Raw genomic sequence first — 15,413 nt, 5'->3', positions numbered from 1 at the left:
TGAGAACTTGTTCTCAACTTGCCTACCTGGTTAAATAAAGGTGAAATAAATAAAAAATAAAATAAATAAATTTGTCAGGATTATTAACTTGACCAATCAACATAATCAGAACCATAGAGATGTAGAGAATATGCAATCCATAAAGATTAGTACGGAAGTATATAGCAACAAACAACAACTGTATTGTAGCCTGGAGTTGGCTTGTTTACCCATGTGGATACCTATAACAAAATAACTATAAAGGGAACCACTGATCAATTCAAAACGCATTTTGTTGTATGAAGCCTGTTCCATATCCTAATGGGGATCCTTGGTGGAGGCTGGTGGGTGGGTGGGTTTCTTGGAGGTGGGTGGGTGGGCGGACGTATTTGGGCGGATGATGGGCTTCAGGTGGGTGGGGCGGATGGGCGGATGAGTAGGTTGGTGGGTGGGAATTGTACGTAGTTCCCCAGACAGCTAACCTCAACCCTACCCACATGAAAGAATATTAGAGTTTACTATAGAATACTATAGTACTTACTATAGAATTATATAGTATACTATAGAATACTACACTCCACACTGTAGTATCCCTCAATCATGTGTAGAACTGTGACAATTGTACTATACTGTATGTCCTCAATCAGACAATCTAAAGTATTTCACGATTATAATAACCAGACACTGTTTACAAAGCGCACATTAATTTATTTTATATTATGTGGGGTTAGCACATTTATTGAGATGTGTGCTAGTATAAATCTCTATGCATGATTGTGATCTTAATATGTCTGGAATGTAATTTGTGCATTGTAATGTTAATTGAATATCCTGATGTGAAACTGATTCTCATTGGCTGTTGCATGATGGGGAGTCCTATTTAAACCCTGTAATTCATTGTTTTTTATAGGGAGACAGACAGGGAACAGGTTGGCATGCTGCCAGGTTTTTCAGGCATGATTGAAGCCTGGGTTTTCTTTAGAATGAGCTCATATTTGATTCAGTTTATGTTCTTTGTTGCTCTTTGACCGGTTAGTTATCTTTGTAAATATTGTAAGTATTTGGCGCCTGTTTATTCCTCACCGCTAATAAAATAACTGCTGCTGAAGTATTCCGTTTATTGATTTATCACATTATTCTAGTGAGCAAAGGTTTATTTAGTATTCTAGGGCAACAAGTAACGACAAAAGAAAATTATAGACAAGTTGACTGTCACGACTTCCACCGAAGGTGGCTCCTCTCCCTGTTCGGGCGGCGCACGGCGGTCTACTAGTTGCCAGTGATCCCTTTTTCCCTTTTCATTTGGTTTTGTCTGTCCTGTGTTACACCTGTTTTGAGTTAGGTTTATTAGTGGGTTATTTAGTCTCGCCCTACCAGGTTGGGTTCGTGCGCGATTGTTTTGTTTTACCTGTCGTAGTTTTGGGGTTGCATTATATTTTCTTTGTCTTATGAGGACTGGCGTTTCTTTCTGGACTGCGTTCCGGCCCTTTTGGGTGGATTATTTTGTCTGGTTTTTATGCCTGTTCATGGTGTTTTGGATATTTGGTATTTGGTCTCCTGCGCCTGACTTCATCCCCCTCCACACACACACACACACACACACACACACACACACACACACACACACACACACACACACACACACACACACACACACACACACACACACTCCTAGAGAGTATTGACATTGACTAACAAATAGCCTACCAAAATGGCTGAAACATAGGCCTATCTAAAAAGGTCTGTACTAGTCATGTATGCAAAAACACTAGAGTAAATACTAAAGTATAGTTTCAACTTTCAACTTTTATTTATCATTTGCACAGAATACAAAAGGTTTGAAAAGTACAATGAAATGCTTATTTGTTAGCTCTTTCCTAAAAATTCACTATTCAAGGAAATAATATAAGGGAAATTATGTAAAGTAATAATAAAAAGTATGAAAAACACACAAGAACACAAGAAATACAGGTAGAAAAAAAAGTCACAAGAATGCAAGCTATATACAGGCTCAGTGCAATAATTACAGTGTGCAAGGGTACTTTAGTAGTTGAGGTAGATATGTACAGGACATGTAAACAGGTGTAAAGGTGACTGTAGCAGGATAAATAATGATAATAATAATAGTCAATTATAATCAATATAGCAGCAGCAAGGTGAGTGGGTGGGTGCGTGGTGGTAAATGTGAGTGTGGGTGTAAGTGTGTGACATCAGTAAGTGAGTGTGTGTGCGCATGTGTATGCGTGTGTGTGCAGGGTGTCGGTCTAGGTGTGTGTGTGTGAATGTGTGGGTAGAGACCAGTGAGTGAGCATAGAGTCTGTACAGATAGTCACTTCAGATAGTCCATGAGAGAGGGTAGGCAGCCGTTGTTTAACTGTTCACCACTCTTCCCAGCAAACCAGGAACATTTGGTCCTGAGTGGCTCAGTTGGTAGAGCATTGTGCTTGCAACACCAGGGTTGTGGGTTCAATTCCCATGGGGGACCAGTACAAAAATGTATGTTCTCACTACTTAATGTAAGTTGCTCTGGATAAGGGCGTCTGCTAAAATGTAAACATTAGCTAAGCTTCCCATTTAGTTCTCGTTATCTAACATTACAAAAAAATGTTTTTTAAGATCTTTGGAATGTTCTCCTAACATTCACTAAAATATTGTGCTCAGCATCTGTAACAACCACCACATAACATTCCCCAAACGTTCTCATTAGGTTCCAGGCAATGTAATAACACAAACAGACAAAATGTGTTCTGGGAACGTTCTTGCGAGGACATCAGGCGAATGTTCTATACAATCACCAGGACAACCGGACAGTTATTTTGTTATGAGAACATTAGCCGCAACCTAACAAATGTTCTGGGAACTTTCACAGAACCAATTTTGGTTTGCTGGGTTATTGCTTGGGGAAAGAAGCTGTCTCGGAGCCTGTTGTTTTGAGACCCGATTCTCCGGTACCGTCTACTGGACGGTAGCAGAGAGAACAGTCCATGGCTGGGGTGACTGGTGTTGTTTACGATTTTTTTGGGGCTTTCCTCAGACACCGCCTGGTATGAGTGTCTTGAATATCTGGGAGCTTGCCCTGTGGTTGAGGGCGTTGCAGGTGCAATACCAGCTGGTGATGCAACCAGTCAAGATGCTGTCGATGGTGCATCTGTAAACATTATTGAGGATCTTGAGGGGCAATGCGAAATATTTTCAGCCTCTTGAGAGAGAAGAGGAGCTGTCATGCCTTCTTCACAATTGTGCTGGTGTAAGAGGACCATGTTAAGTCCTTAGTGATGTGGACACCAAGGAACAGAGCCCATATCCAGGCACGTTACGTTAATTACAACTTTTCTACAGTCATGTCCGCAAAAACACTACATTGAATACTACTGTAAAGTCAGCAAAAACACTACAATGAATACTATAGTATGTAAATATAGTAATACTACAGTCTTTATACAATAATATAGAGTATCAGATAAGTTGTTCTTAACGTAATTAACCATCATGTGCCTCTTTGGCAGTAAACCTAGTGTGGACTAAAGTTAACTCCTGCTGTGCATGTGACTGAGGGACTAGAACACTGACTGGCCTGGCCCTTCTGCTTAGAGGTGAGGAGGGAGGGAGGGATGGAGAGCGAGAGAGAGAGGTAGAGATAGATAGAGATAAAAATAGGGTGAGAGAGCGAGAGAGATAGACATAAAAAGAGGGTGAGAGAGAGAGCGAGAGAGAGAGGGGGATCAACTTCTCATCCAGTCTTTGCCGTAGCAGGGATTGTAAGTAGCTTATTCCGTAAAGCGTCCAGCATGTAATCAGTCCGTTTGCATGATTTGTTATTTCATTTTTTGTCGGTCAACATCGCTGCAGCCTCATGTAGCCAGGGAACAGAAGATTTGGTTCCAAAATAGAGTCGGGCTGGAGAGAATCTGTCCGGCTCACCATTAGCAAGAACTTATCAAACCCCATAAAACGGCATCAGATTTATAGTACCGCCACATAAATATTATTCCCTGCTTTTTCTCTGTGAGGAGAATTCAGGTGAAAACGCTTTTGACGTAGAAATTGTATAATAATCACTTGTAGAACTGCACTGACATTCTGTTGCATGAAAGCCTTGCATAAACACCAACATTGCAACAAGGAGGAAAGGCAACTCACAGGACTTAGTTAGGCCAGGGGTTTTCAAACCTCTCCTCGGGGGCCCCCGGCGGTTCCATGTATTTTAACTATTCCTCAGCTAGCATACCTGATTCAACTTGTCAACTAATCATTAATCCCTTGATTAGGTGAATCAGGAGAGATAGTTAATGGCTCAACAATATTGTGAAACGTCAATTGCAACGCACAGGTAGAAGGTCAACGTGCTCCTGCAGGTTACCGCTGGATTTCTTAAAATCAAAAAAATCTAATGTTATTATTTGTCACATGCGCTGAATACAACAGGAATACAACCTTACCGTGAAATGTTTCCTTACAAACTTTTATGCAGTTTTAAGAAAAATAAGAGGCTGTCATTGTAATTAATTTGTTCTTAACTGACTTGCCTAGTTAAATAAAGGTTAAATAACATTGGCTACAAAGAGCGTGATCACACAGTCGTCCGGAACAGCTGGTGCTCTCACGCATGCTTTAGTGTTGCTGCCTTGAAGCGCGCATAGAAGTAATTTAGCTCGTCTGGTAGGCTTGTGTCACTGGGAAGTTTGCAGCTGGGCTTCCCTTTGTAGTCCATAATAGTTTGCAAGCCTTGAATTTTAGTCCTGTATTTACACTTTGTCTGTTTGATGGTTCGTCTGAGGGAATTGCAGGATTTCTTATTAGTGTACGGTAAGAGTCCCGCTCCTTGAAAGCGGCAGCTCTGTCCTTTAGCTCAGTGCGGATGTTGCCTGTTATCCATGGCTTCAGGTTGGGGTATGTAAAAGTATCAAAAGTAAATGTAATTGCTAAAATATACTTAAGTATTGAAAGTAAATATAAAAGTATAAATTATTTTAAATTATTTATATTGAGAAAACCAGACTGCACCATTTAAAAAAAAAAAAATTACGGATAGCCAGGGGCACACTCTAACAGTCAGACATAAACAAAGCATTTGTGTTTAGTGAGTCCGCCAGATCAAAGGCAATAGGATGACCAGGGATGTTCTCTTGATACAGTAAGTGCATGAATTTGACTATTTTCCTGTCCTGCTAGCCATTCAAAATGTAACAAGTACTTTTGGTTGTCAGGGAAAATGTATGGAGTAAAAAGTATATTATTTTCTTTAGGAATGTAGTGAAGTAAAAGTTGTCAAAAATATAAATAGTAAAGTACAGATACCCCAAAACTACTTAAAGTACTGTAGTACTTTAAAGTATTTTTACTTCAGTACTTTACACCACTGACTTCCTTAATATTTGATTTCGCGCACCAACTGTTATTGTCAAATAGACACAGACCGCCACCCCTTGTCTTACCCCAGGTGTTCTGTCTTGCCGATGCACGGAAAAAACAGCCAACTGTATATTAAACCATGAAGCTGATTAATAAAAAATATATATACTTTTAGAATATTAGAATATAGAAGCAGTAGGCCTATATTTCATTCAAACGTTTCACCTTATGGGGTTCTACTAAGATTACATATTGTTTTAAATTGAATTGTTTTAAGATTGCAAAATAATTTGATAAAATATTGAATTTGGCCTTTACCACTGTAACGCGGGTCCCATAAAGGGGACCAAGGCGCAGCGTGTATAGTGCTCATATTCACTTTTATTATGAAGACACTAGAACAAAACAACAAAACGACCGACAACAGTTCCGTCAGGTGAAATACACTAAACAGAAAACATCCACCAAAACCCAGGAAGAAAAACCCCTACTTAAATATGATCTCTAATCAGAGGCAACGAGGATCAGCTGCCTGCAATTAGAGATCAACCCAAACAATTCCAACAGAAATAGAAAAACTAGAACTTAAATATAGAAATAGAAAACATAGAAAAACACAAAAACACCCCCCTGTCACGCCCTGACCTACTCTACTATATAAAATTACATCTTACTAGGATCAGGACGTGACAACCACTATAGCCCATAAAAATGTATGGCAAAAAAAAAGACAGTCAAAAAATAAATCATAAGGAATAAGGTTTTGAAGTGACTGTCTTTTATCTAGGAGATATATATCTAGGAGATAAAAGAAAGCTCCTGAAATATATACAGTGTATTCAGAAAGTTTTCATACCTCTTGACTTTTTCCACATTTTGTTATGTTACAGCCTTATTCTAAAATGGATTCAATCTTTTTTGCCTTCATCAATCTACACACAATGCCCCATAATGACAAAGCAAAACCATTTTTAGAAAAAAAATTTGGGACATTTATTAATGAAAATAAAATGGAAATTATATTTACATAAGTATTCAGACTCTTTACCAATACTTTGCTGAAGCACCTTTGGCAGCGATTACAGCCTTGAATCTTCTTGGGTATGACGCTACAAGCTTGGCACACCTGTATTTGGGGAGTTTCTCACATTCTTCTCTGCAGATCCTTTCAAGCTCTGTCAGGTTGGATGGGGAGCGTCACTGCACAGCTATTTTCAGGTCTCTCCAGAGATGTTCGATCAGGTTCAAGGCCCTCTGGCTGGGCCACTCAAGGACATTCAGAGACTTGTCCCGAAATCAATCCTGCTTTGTCTTGGCTGTGGGTCTAAGGTCTAAGGTCCTGAGCGCTCTGGAGCAGGTTTTCGTCAAGGATCACTCTGTACTTTGCTCCGTTCATCTTTCCCTAGATCCTGACTAGTCTGCCGCTGAACAACATCCCCACAGCATGATGCTGCCACCACCATGCTTCACCGTAGGGATGGTGCAAGGTCTCCTTCCGACGTGACGCTTGGCATTCAGGCCAAAGAGTTCAATCTTGGTTTCATCAGACCAGAAAATGTTGTTTCTCATGGTCTGAGAGAATTTTAGGTGCCTTTTGGCAAACTTTACTGAGGAGTGGCTTCCGTCTGGCCACTCTACCATAAAGCCCTGATTGGTGGAGTACTGCAGAGATGGTTGTCCTTTTGGAAGGTTATCCCATCTCCACAGATGAACTCTGGAGCTCTGTCAGTGTGACCATTGGGTTCTTGGTCACCTCCCTGACCAAGGCCCTTCTCCCCCAATTTCTCAATTTGGCCAGGTGGCCAGCTCTAGGGAAAGTCTTGGTGGTTCCAAACTTCTTCCATTTATTAAGAATGATGGAGGCCATTGTGTTCTTGGGGACCTTCAATGCTGCAGAAATGAATTGGTACCCTTCTCCAGATCTGTGCCTCGACACAATCCTGTCTCAGAGCTATATGGACAATTCCTTCGACCTCATGGCTTTTGAGTGTGTTTATGTAGTTTTCTTTTACATTTCTTAGCAGTCATATGTAGTTAACACCAAATACACTCACAGTTCTGCAAACAACAGCAGAACTGCATGACCTGAAAATGTAATCTTATAAATAAACAACAGCAAATTCTAGGACATACTGCAGCTAGTTTCCAAGTCAGAAGGACAGGGCATGGAAGTAGATGTTGTTGTCGTTTTGTCAGCGAAGATCAATACAAGCACAAATATTTTCCAAGTACTGTGTATGTGTGTGTGTTGGGAGGAGGGTGAACTACCCAGCATGCCCTCTGTTGTGTTCCTACCTGGAGACGACGAGAGGCAGAATGAGCATCTTCAACATCCTCATCAGGAGCTCTCCAGGAAACTGGAAGTACTTCACCTCCTACATAAACACAGAGAGGACAAACAAAGCAGAGCAGGATGTTAGTTAGGGTAGATAGACCTACTGTAAATATTGGGTAGGTTTACTGTAGATAGGCATTTTGGATTTACCACACTGTAAAAAGCCAACTTAACCAATTCCTATTCAGCGTTATAATTTGAAGTAATGTGTTCAAGTTTGTTTACTCAACAAACTCTTCTCGAAGTAAGCTGAATTTAAAAAGCTTGTTGAGTAAAATTACAAATTCATGTTGCCTTTGGAAGGCAACACTGTCAAAAAGCCAACTCAACCAATCGTTTAATCAGCGTTACTACGTGAGTTGAGCAGACTTCAAAAGGACAAGAATTTGAGCTAATGTGTTAGTGTGTTTACTCAACAAACTCTGCTCAAATTCAACTGAATTTGAACAACCATGTTTGATCAAAACAACTCAAAACCACGCTCATCATTATCATATTTCCCAGCATGTGCTCTTACAGGTAGATTTTTCAGAATTGTTTGTTTCAATACCTGTGTTTTTGCATGTACTTTGTTTGGTTGGTTAATATTATGCTACACAAACATAAATAACATACGTTTTTTTTAACTAATCAAATCAGTTTGTAGTTGGACTTATTGCACCTGTTACTGAGATAGCTGTTCCAGTTTATATGATTTAGGTAGTCTCAATAATACATTTCCCCAACCCTGGCAGTCATTCTGAATGCAGGTATGGGGTAATTAAACGTTTCAATTGTTGGATTCCATTAGAAATTACACATCACTTTGTAAGCTAGCATAACGTGACTTGCAGGCTTAATGTGGCCTGTAAACAAAGAGTTTCAGACCAACTTAAAAGCTTTATGCCAAGAATAAATGCAGTAATGTACACACAAAGGTAAAAACACACTTAATGGGACCACCATCAGACCAACTCCTTGAATGGCCTACTCCGTGAAGTTTGCATTTGTGTAAAAAAACAAACACTACGTTGCTCAAAACATATTTTTTTTACCCTTAAGTGTGTGTACATTACTGTATTTATACGTCAGATATTATTTTTCAACAGGAAAAGTCTTTTTTTTAATTGCTGGAGTGCGTATTTAAGCATTTTAGAGTGGTGTTTCAAATGAGCACATTGTGGTTCTAAATTACTCACCAACATAAAATGATCCCCTTTAAACTTCAGTGGCAAGTTACAAACAGCATGTGATATGAATGGGAATATTCAATCCAGATAAATAATTAAATAGGCATCTGTTAGAACATCAACCTCTCAGGTATTTACTATCATCTGTTCTACTGTATTTACCAAGATGGGGGGTGTTTACAATTCCTTAGGATGTGGATATGAGGAGGATAGAGAGAGGGATGGTTGGGGGGATGGAGAGTAGGGGGAGAAACAAAGATATTGGGAACAGAGAGGTGTGGAGAGATAGAGAGAAGGTTTTGAGAGAGAGAGAGGAAGGGAGCGAGAGGGATGAATTCAAACACAATAAGTCTGAGAGATGATAACAGCTAAAGAGCTTTAGCTGTTGTTTAATATTAGGAAGGAAGAGGGGGCGGAAAGACAGGAGGAGACGGCGATTAGATCAGGATCACTGCAGTCAAATGGCGGGCTGATTAGTAGTGAGTGTGTGTGTCACGGGTGAGAGAGACGCGCACACACAGCTGGTATCAGGCCCTGGCATCTGCCGAACACAAGGCTGACATGTGGCACATGCACACACTGCCCCAATTATAACCACCTAATCCCAATAAATGAAACACCCAGTGACATTTTGGGAGGTTGATCATATCATAACCCATAAATGATCGCTATATAAGACCTGATGGTTCATCTTGTTTGTAATATCATGCAATACATCTGTTGCATGATAGCAGGACAGCAAAATGGGAGGGAAAGGGGACCGGGGATAGGGTTCAGAGGGTTTTAAAATAATTATGTGGAGATCTAGATTTGGGAAGATTAGTTTGAGTCAGTTGCTCTGAAGCCTTGTTTACACTGCAGGCGTTAATGCTCAAATCAGTTTTGTTTTTCAAATGCGTTTTGGAAACTGACTGTCCAAACAACAAGTTACAAGTGACCAATCCAGATTTGTGTGTGTTCAGACAGCGGTCATTTGCTGACACGGCTACGCTAGTTGTCATAGTAACGACGGGTGTGTTCAAAACAAGTCCTTTTTTGGCTAGCCACAGCAGTCAACTAGCTATCTGTTTAGCATTCAAGCACATTCACAAATTTGTTTGTAAAGAATGAACAAGCTAGTTAGCTACCACATGTTCTTGTCAAACTGTCAACAGAGTAGCTAGCAAGCAACAAGATATGCCAAATAACAGTCTACCACTTAATAAATCAGATTTGACCATTCAGGCACGAGGGTGGCAGGTAGCCTAGTCGTTAAGAGCGTAGGGCCAGTAACTGAAAGGTTGCTAGTTTGAATCCCTGAGCCGACTAAGTGAAAATCTGTCAATGTGCCCTTGAGAAAGTCACTTAATCCTAACTGCTCCTGTAAATCGCTCTGGAGAAGAGTGTCTGCTAAATGACATAAATGTGAAGTTGTATGGCCAGGAATCAGATTAGTATCTGCTTTCAAACAACATATGAAGATGGCTTGAAATATCCGATTCAATGTGCTTTTTGGCTGTTCAGACTACAGGAAAAAGAACTGACTCAAATATGCATAAAAAATTGATTTTAGTGACTTCAAACTGCCAGAGTGAACAAGGCTTAAAAGCAGTGGCATCACAGTCTCTCAAATTAAGCAAATTATTAATCTGGTTAATTATATTAGACGATCCTTTTGCTATAGACTAGTTTTAGGTGGCGGGAAAAAAGGTATCTAAACCATTCCCAAACAAACAGGAGAAATACAACGCAAACAAACATTCAATTGTTCCTTCCTCCACCTCAACTATGTGTATACTTTGTATGGTTTGGTTTTTTGCCTTAGTGCAGAACAAACCGTTGTCGGTTTGAGAAATAACCTTCAAGACAGTGGAGGGGGAGAGTAGGGGTGATGGTATGTTGTGTGCATCTATCCACTCACTCCCCCACTCCCATTCCCTATGAAGACATGGCTACACCCTCAGGACCTCCTCCGCCTCCAGTACCCTACTTTCTCCTACCCACTCTACCTCACAGCAGAAAGAGGGGATAGAAAACCAGCTCTCATAACAAATAATAGTATAATTTTGGTTACCCCTCAAACATTTCCTTTGCTTCCCCTCCATAGTACAACATTAGCCTAATCCATGTAAAAGAGCTACTGGATTCACTGTGGCTCTATAGCTGCATTTAGACAAGTAGCCCAATTCTAAAAATAAATTTTAAAAAAAATCACAAAAAGTTGCTTCCCACAGTGTTCTCCTAGGCTGCGTATATACGGGCAGCCTAATTCGGATCTTTGGCACTAAATGATCTTTTTGACCAATCAGATCAGATCATTTACCAATAATTTGGCAAAAGATCAGAATTTGGCTGCATGTGTAAACTCTGTGAGTAGCAATTGTGTTCAAGAGATACACAGTGAGTAGCAACTAGCCAGAAGGTAGGAAGGGAGCACAAAGCTCAGTAAAAACAACATTCCACTTGGTCAGTCATATAAATGAAGGAAGTGCTGGATATTTTGGAAGGCCATCTCGAAGAAACGTGTGGTAATGTAGATAGAGCTCCACCACGAGCAGAAATACAGCACCCATGAACATGTTTTTGGTAGAAATTGAGACAGAAGAGTAGCTATTGAGGAACTACTTCAACCGAAAACAAAAACCCTCCCAAGGCACCATTAGATGCCTCTTGAATTCCACTTTGTTGATTTTTCCATCATATTCTCCTAAGTCTCCTCTCCCACTGTAACGGCTGTCGAAGAGATGAGACCAAGGCGCAGCGGGTACCTGAATACTCATACTTTAATATTATTATTTAAAGTGAGTAACAGGGAAAAACAAGAAACAGAACAACAGTGAACAGATTTTCAGGCTAAACAAACAGCAGTGCAAATACAACTACCCACAAAAACCCAAACCAAACACACACCTATATATAGGACTCTCAATCAGAGGCAACTAGAAACACCTGCCTCCAATTGAGAGTCCAACACCCAAACCTAAACATAGAAAAACTAAACTAGACAGAACGTAGAAATACATACAAAACACAAACCCTCTGCCACGTCCTGACCAAAACTAATACAATTACTCCCTCTGCTGGTCAGGACGTGACACCCACTTATATGACAGCACCGGAGATAACTTTTTGGGGGGGGGAATCTTTTTGGGACTAATGTTTAGAACATATGGAATGTTCAAAGAAAACCAACTAGGATGTTTTATGTCAGTAATGAGTAGCTCTTATCACCATCACTACTACTGTAAACCGAAGCCATTTCCTTCTCCTTGTTCTCTTATCCACCAGTCTAATGGACCTTTAAACGGTTGCAATATTGTGGTATTATCAGAGCTTCAGACTCTTATCAAATATACTACTTTGACAAAATCCACTCGGTCTCGTGGGCTACCTACAGACGGTAACTGCTGGAAGAGATATCCATAATGTTTTGTAACTTCATATTATTTTGTCCCCAGGAAACTCTCCTTTTCCAATTTGAGATATTATTTTCTGCAAAGTTTGTCATCTCCATAGATGATACATTTGTTTTTTATTCTTGAATTATACACTGAGTATATCAAACATTAGGAACACCTTCCTAATATTGAGTTGCACCCCAAATTCTGCCCTCAGAACAGCCTCAATTCGCCGGTGCATGGAGTCTACAAGGTGTCGAAAGCGTTCCACAGGGATGCTGACCCATGCTGACTCCAATGCTTCACACAGTTGTGTCAAGTTGACTGGATGTCCTTTGGGTGGTGGACCGTTCTTGATACACACAGGAAGCTGTTGAGCGTTAAAAACCCAGCAGCGTTGCAGTTCTTGACACAAGAAAGTGCTCCTGGCATACCACGTTTAAAGGCGCTTAAATCTTTTGTCACATACACAATCCATGTCTCAGTTGCCTCAAGGCTTAAAAATCCTTCTTTAACCTGTCTCCTCTCCTTCATCGACACTGATTGAAGTGGATTTAACAAGTGACATCAATAAGGGATCATAGCTTTCACCTGGACTCACCTTGTCAGTCTGTCATATTTTGTGCACTCAGTGTACATTCTAAATAATGTATAATGTCACATAACCAATTATTCATACAGTCCTGTTTTATTACGTCAATCATTGAAATTACAAGATACCAGTACACCAGTACACAATGTAATAAGACAGTCGCTAAGAACAAACAGTCAATGTTCATTTTCATAACCCACAGGGCTGGTGGATTGTCACTCCCCCCATGTGTAAAATTAGCACAGCCGATTGTGTACATTGTGTGCCGTAATTACCTTTGTATATTTAATTTGAACAGAATGCTCTCAAATGAACTGAGTCCAATTTCAATGTATTCTGTTATTTATCTGATAAACAGCGAATGCCATGCTTGAAGCTGGTCTAGCGGGTAACTCTGCATCTCCCCCCTCTCTGTATCCCCTGTCTTATTCAAATCTATCTCTGTCCAAATAAAGTGAATATACCTTTTCAACAAATATTGGGAAAAAACAAACAGGGAATGACAGCAGTGTGCTGCTCTATATCCCATCTATGTGATTCACAGCTAAGCCTCCACAGCCACAGCAACAGCCACTGACAATCCTTCATCTCACAAATATGGAGCGCGGCTGATGAGAAGATGTTTATTTTGAAAACAAACTCAGACAGGACAAGTGAAGCCAAACAAATCAATAGGGGCAGGATGGACAGCATTACCCAGCAGCATGAATCACTGGATGAGTTGTGTTTGGAAGTGTTTCAACTTTAATATAATTTTTTAGCTGAGTATACCAGCTGTTTTGTAAACAGAAAATGTGTCTCTTTCCATAAGTCAGTCTGATCAGTGTCCTCCTAGAGACAGAACAGTGATCTAGCCTCAGGTCTAGCCACTAAGCGACAGCAGCCATTGGTACTGCGACATTAAAGAGCAGAGAGGCTTTGTTGGATCGTCTGTATTCAGCAACAGCTTATAGAGCGATCTCCCTTTTTCTCAACCCCCATTGCACCCACCTCAACACTCACACACCTACAACATAAGTGTGTGTGGTAATTCACAATTCAATCACACAGTGCTATTAAGGTTGGTATTATCACATGGTAGGACAACAGCTGTGTTTGAGGAGAGGTTGGTGTTAAGAAAGGGGGGAATGTTTGGGGATATTTTTGGGAGGACAGTTCTTATGTAAGGTGTTTTTCAAGGATAGGAGGACAGGGGGACCAGTGGACAGGGAGAACAGGGTGGAGCAGAGTAGTGGGTCAAGGACTTCAGGGGCACCACATTTGTAAGGAGCAGTGATTTTTATATTTAACTAGGCAAGTCAGTTAAGAACAAATTGTTATTTACAATGACAGCCTAGGAACTGCCTTGTTCAGGAGGAGAACGACAGATTTCTACCTAGTCAGCTCAGGGAATTGATCTAGCAACGTTTCGGTTACTGGCCCAATGCTCTAACTAGGCTCTCTCTCTCTCTCTCTCTCTAGGCTACCTGCCATTCCCTTTTTGGGAACATGGGGTGGGGGTTGGGGGGGTAAGGGAACAGGAGACCCAGGGTGTTTCAGGTCAGCAGAGGAGTGGTAACTGTAGCGGAGGTGTGAAGGAACAGGTCCTTATGGGATGGTGGGAATGACTATTGAAGGAAGGGTACTATTGAAGGGTGTGTGTTGGTTGGTTGAGGGAACAGGACACCCTACAGGTGTTAGTTTTGACACTGACCTGGTCGGAGAGCTGCTTGCCCCGCAGGTGGAACCCCATCATACAGCCAATGACCACAGCCAGCACAGACAGGATGAGGAGCCCGTTCTGCGCACACACATTCTTCACCCGACCCCGCACCTCTGCAAAGTTCACCGCCATCCTGACTCTCCCGGAAAGTCCTCCACAGTCCCGGACACGGACACTCACTCCACCAGAGTCCCTGGTCGGTCACTCAGTCAACCATATAGAGCCAGTAGAGAGGCGACAGACTGGATGGCAGGAGAGGGTTGGGTGAAAGATGGAAACAAAGAGACGGGGAGAGAAGGGAGGGACTGAAAAGTGATTAAAGAGAGAAAATAACTAAGAAGAGGAAGATAGAGATAGAGAGAAAGAGGAGTGGGTGGAATAGATATAGGTTTGCAGAAAAAAAAGTAGTAGGGAGAAAGGCAGTTGTCCCCTCTTTGCACTTTAGGGGGTTTTCTGCGACTCCATGAGCTGCTCTCTCTGTCATTCCACACAGGACTAAGAACATTACACTTTCCAGGCACACACACGTTCTCTCTGTCTCTCTCTCTCTCTCGCTCTCTCTCTCTCTCTCTCTCCACCCCCTCCCTTTCTTTCTCCCTCTTTACCTCCCTCTCTCTCTTGCCAGTAGGGGGCTCTAGTCTGCGACAGCTGGCAGTATTGTCCTGAGGGTTAATACACTAGATCCTATTAGGAGCGGACCGGGCCACGCTACACTGCACTGTGCTGCATTACTGGGATCTGGCAGGATTAAAGACCTACCAACAATTAGACAGAGGATTGTTCCAGCCAGGCAACCACAAAAAAGATGGAGGAGACAACAAGAGGAGGGAAAAACCACTGGCCTTGGAAGGGGGGAGGGAATGGAGACACATTAAGGGAGTCTAGGGAGTTTTTCCTAGCCACAGTG

The 15,413-nt window shown here is 41.3% G+C and overlaps 1 protein-coding gene across 1 annotated transcript in view; it reads right to left on the bottom strand.

The window, feature by feature from the left end:
- The window catches only part of LOC106600499 (excitatory amino acid transporter 5), a 97,451-nt gene extending 82,464 nt beyond the window's left edge, over nucleotides 1-14,987 (bottom strand). Inside the window, exons 1-2 of the mRNA XM_082973097.1 lie at nucleotides 14,498-14,987; nucleotides 7,627-7,706 (exon numbers count right to left, since the gene is read on the bottom strand). Coding sequence (XP_082829223.1) covers nucleotides 7,627-7,706; nucleotides 14,498-14,638 — 221 coding nt within the window. The 5' untranslated portion in view covers nucleotides 14,639-14,987. The remainder of the gene's footprint in view (nucleotides 1-7,626; nucleotides 7,707-14,497) is intronic.
- Nucleotides 14,988-15,413: the final 426 nt, after the last annotated feature.

The sequence above is a fragment of the Salmo salar genome, chromosome 03 (assembly GCF_965601325.2).
Source record: "Salmo salar chromosome 03, fSalSal1, whole genome shotgun sequence".
Taxonomy (NCBI): Eukaryota; Metazoa; Chordata; class Actinopteri; order Salmoniformes; family Salmonidae; genus Salmo; species Salmo salar.
This window is presented reverse-complemented; position numbering and strand designations above follow the sequence as displayed.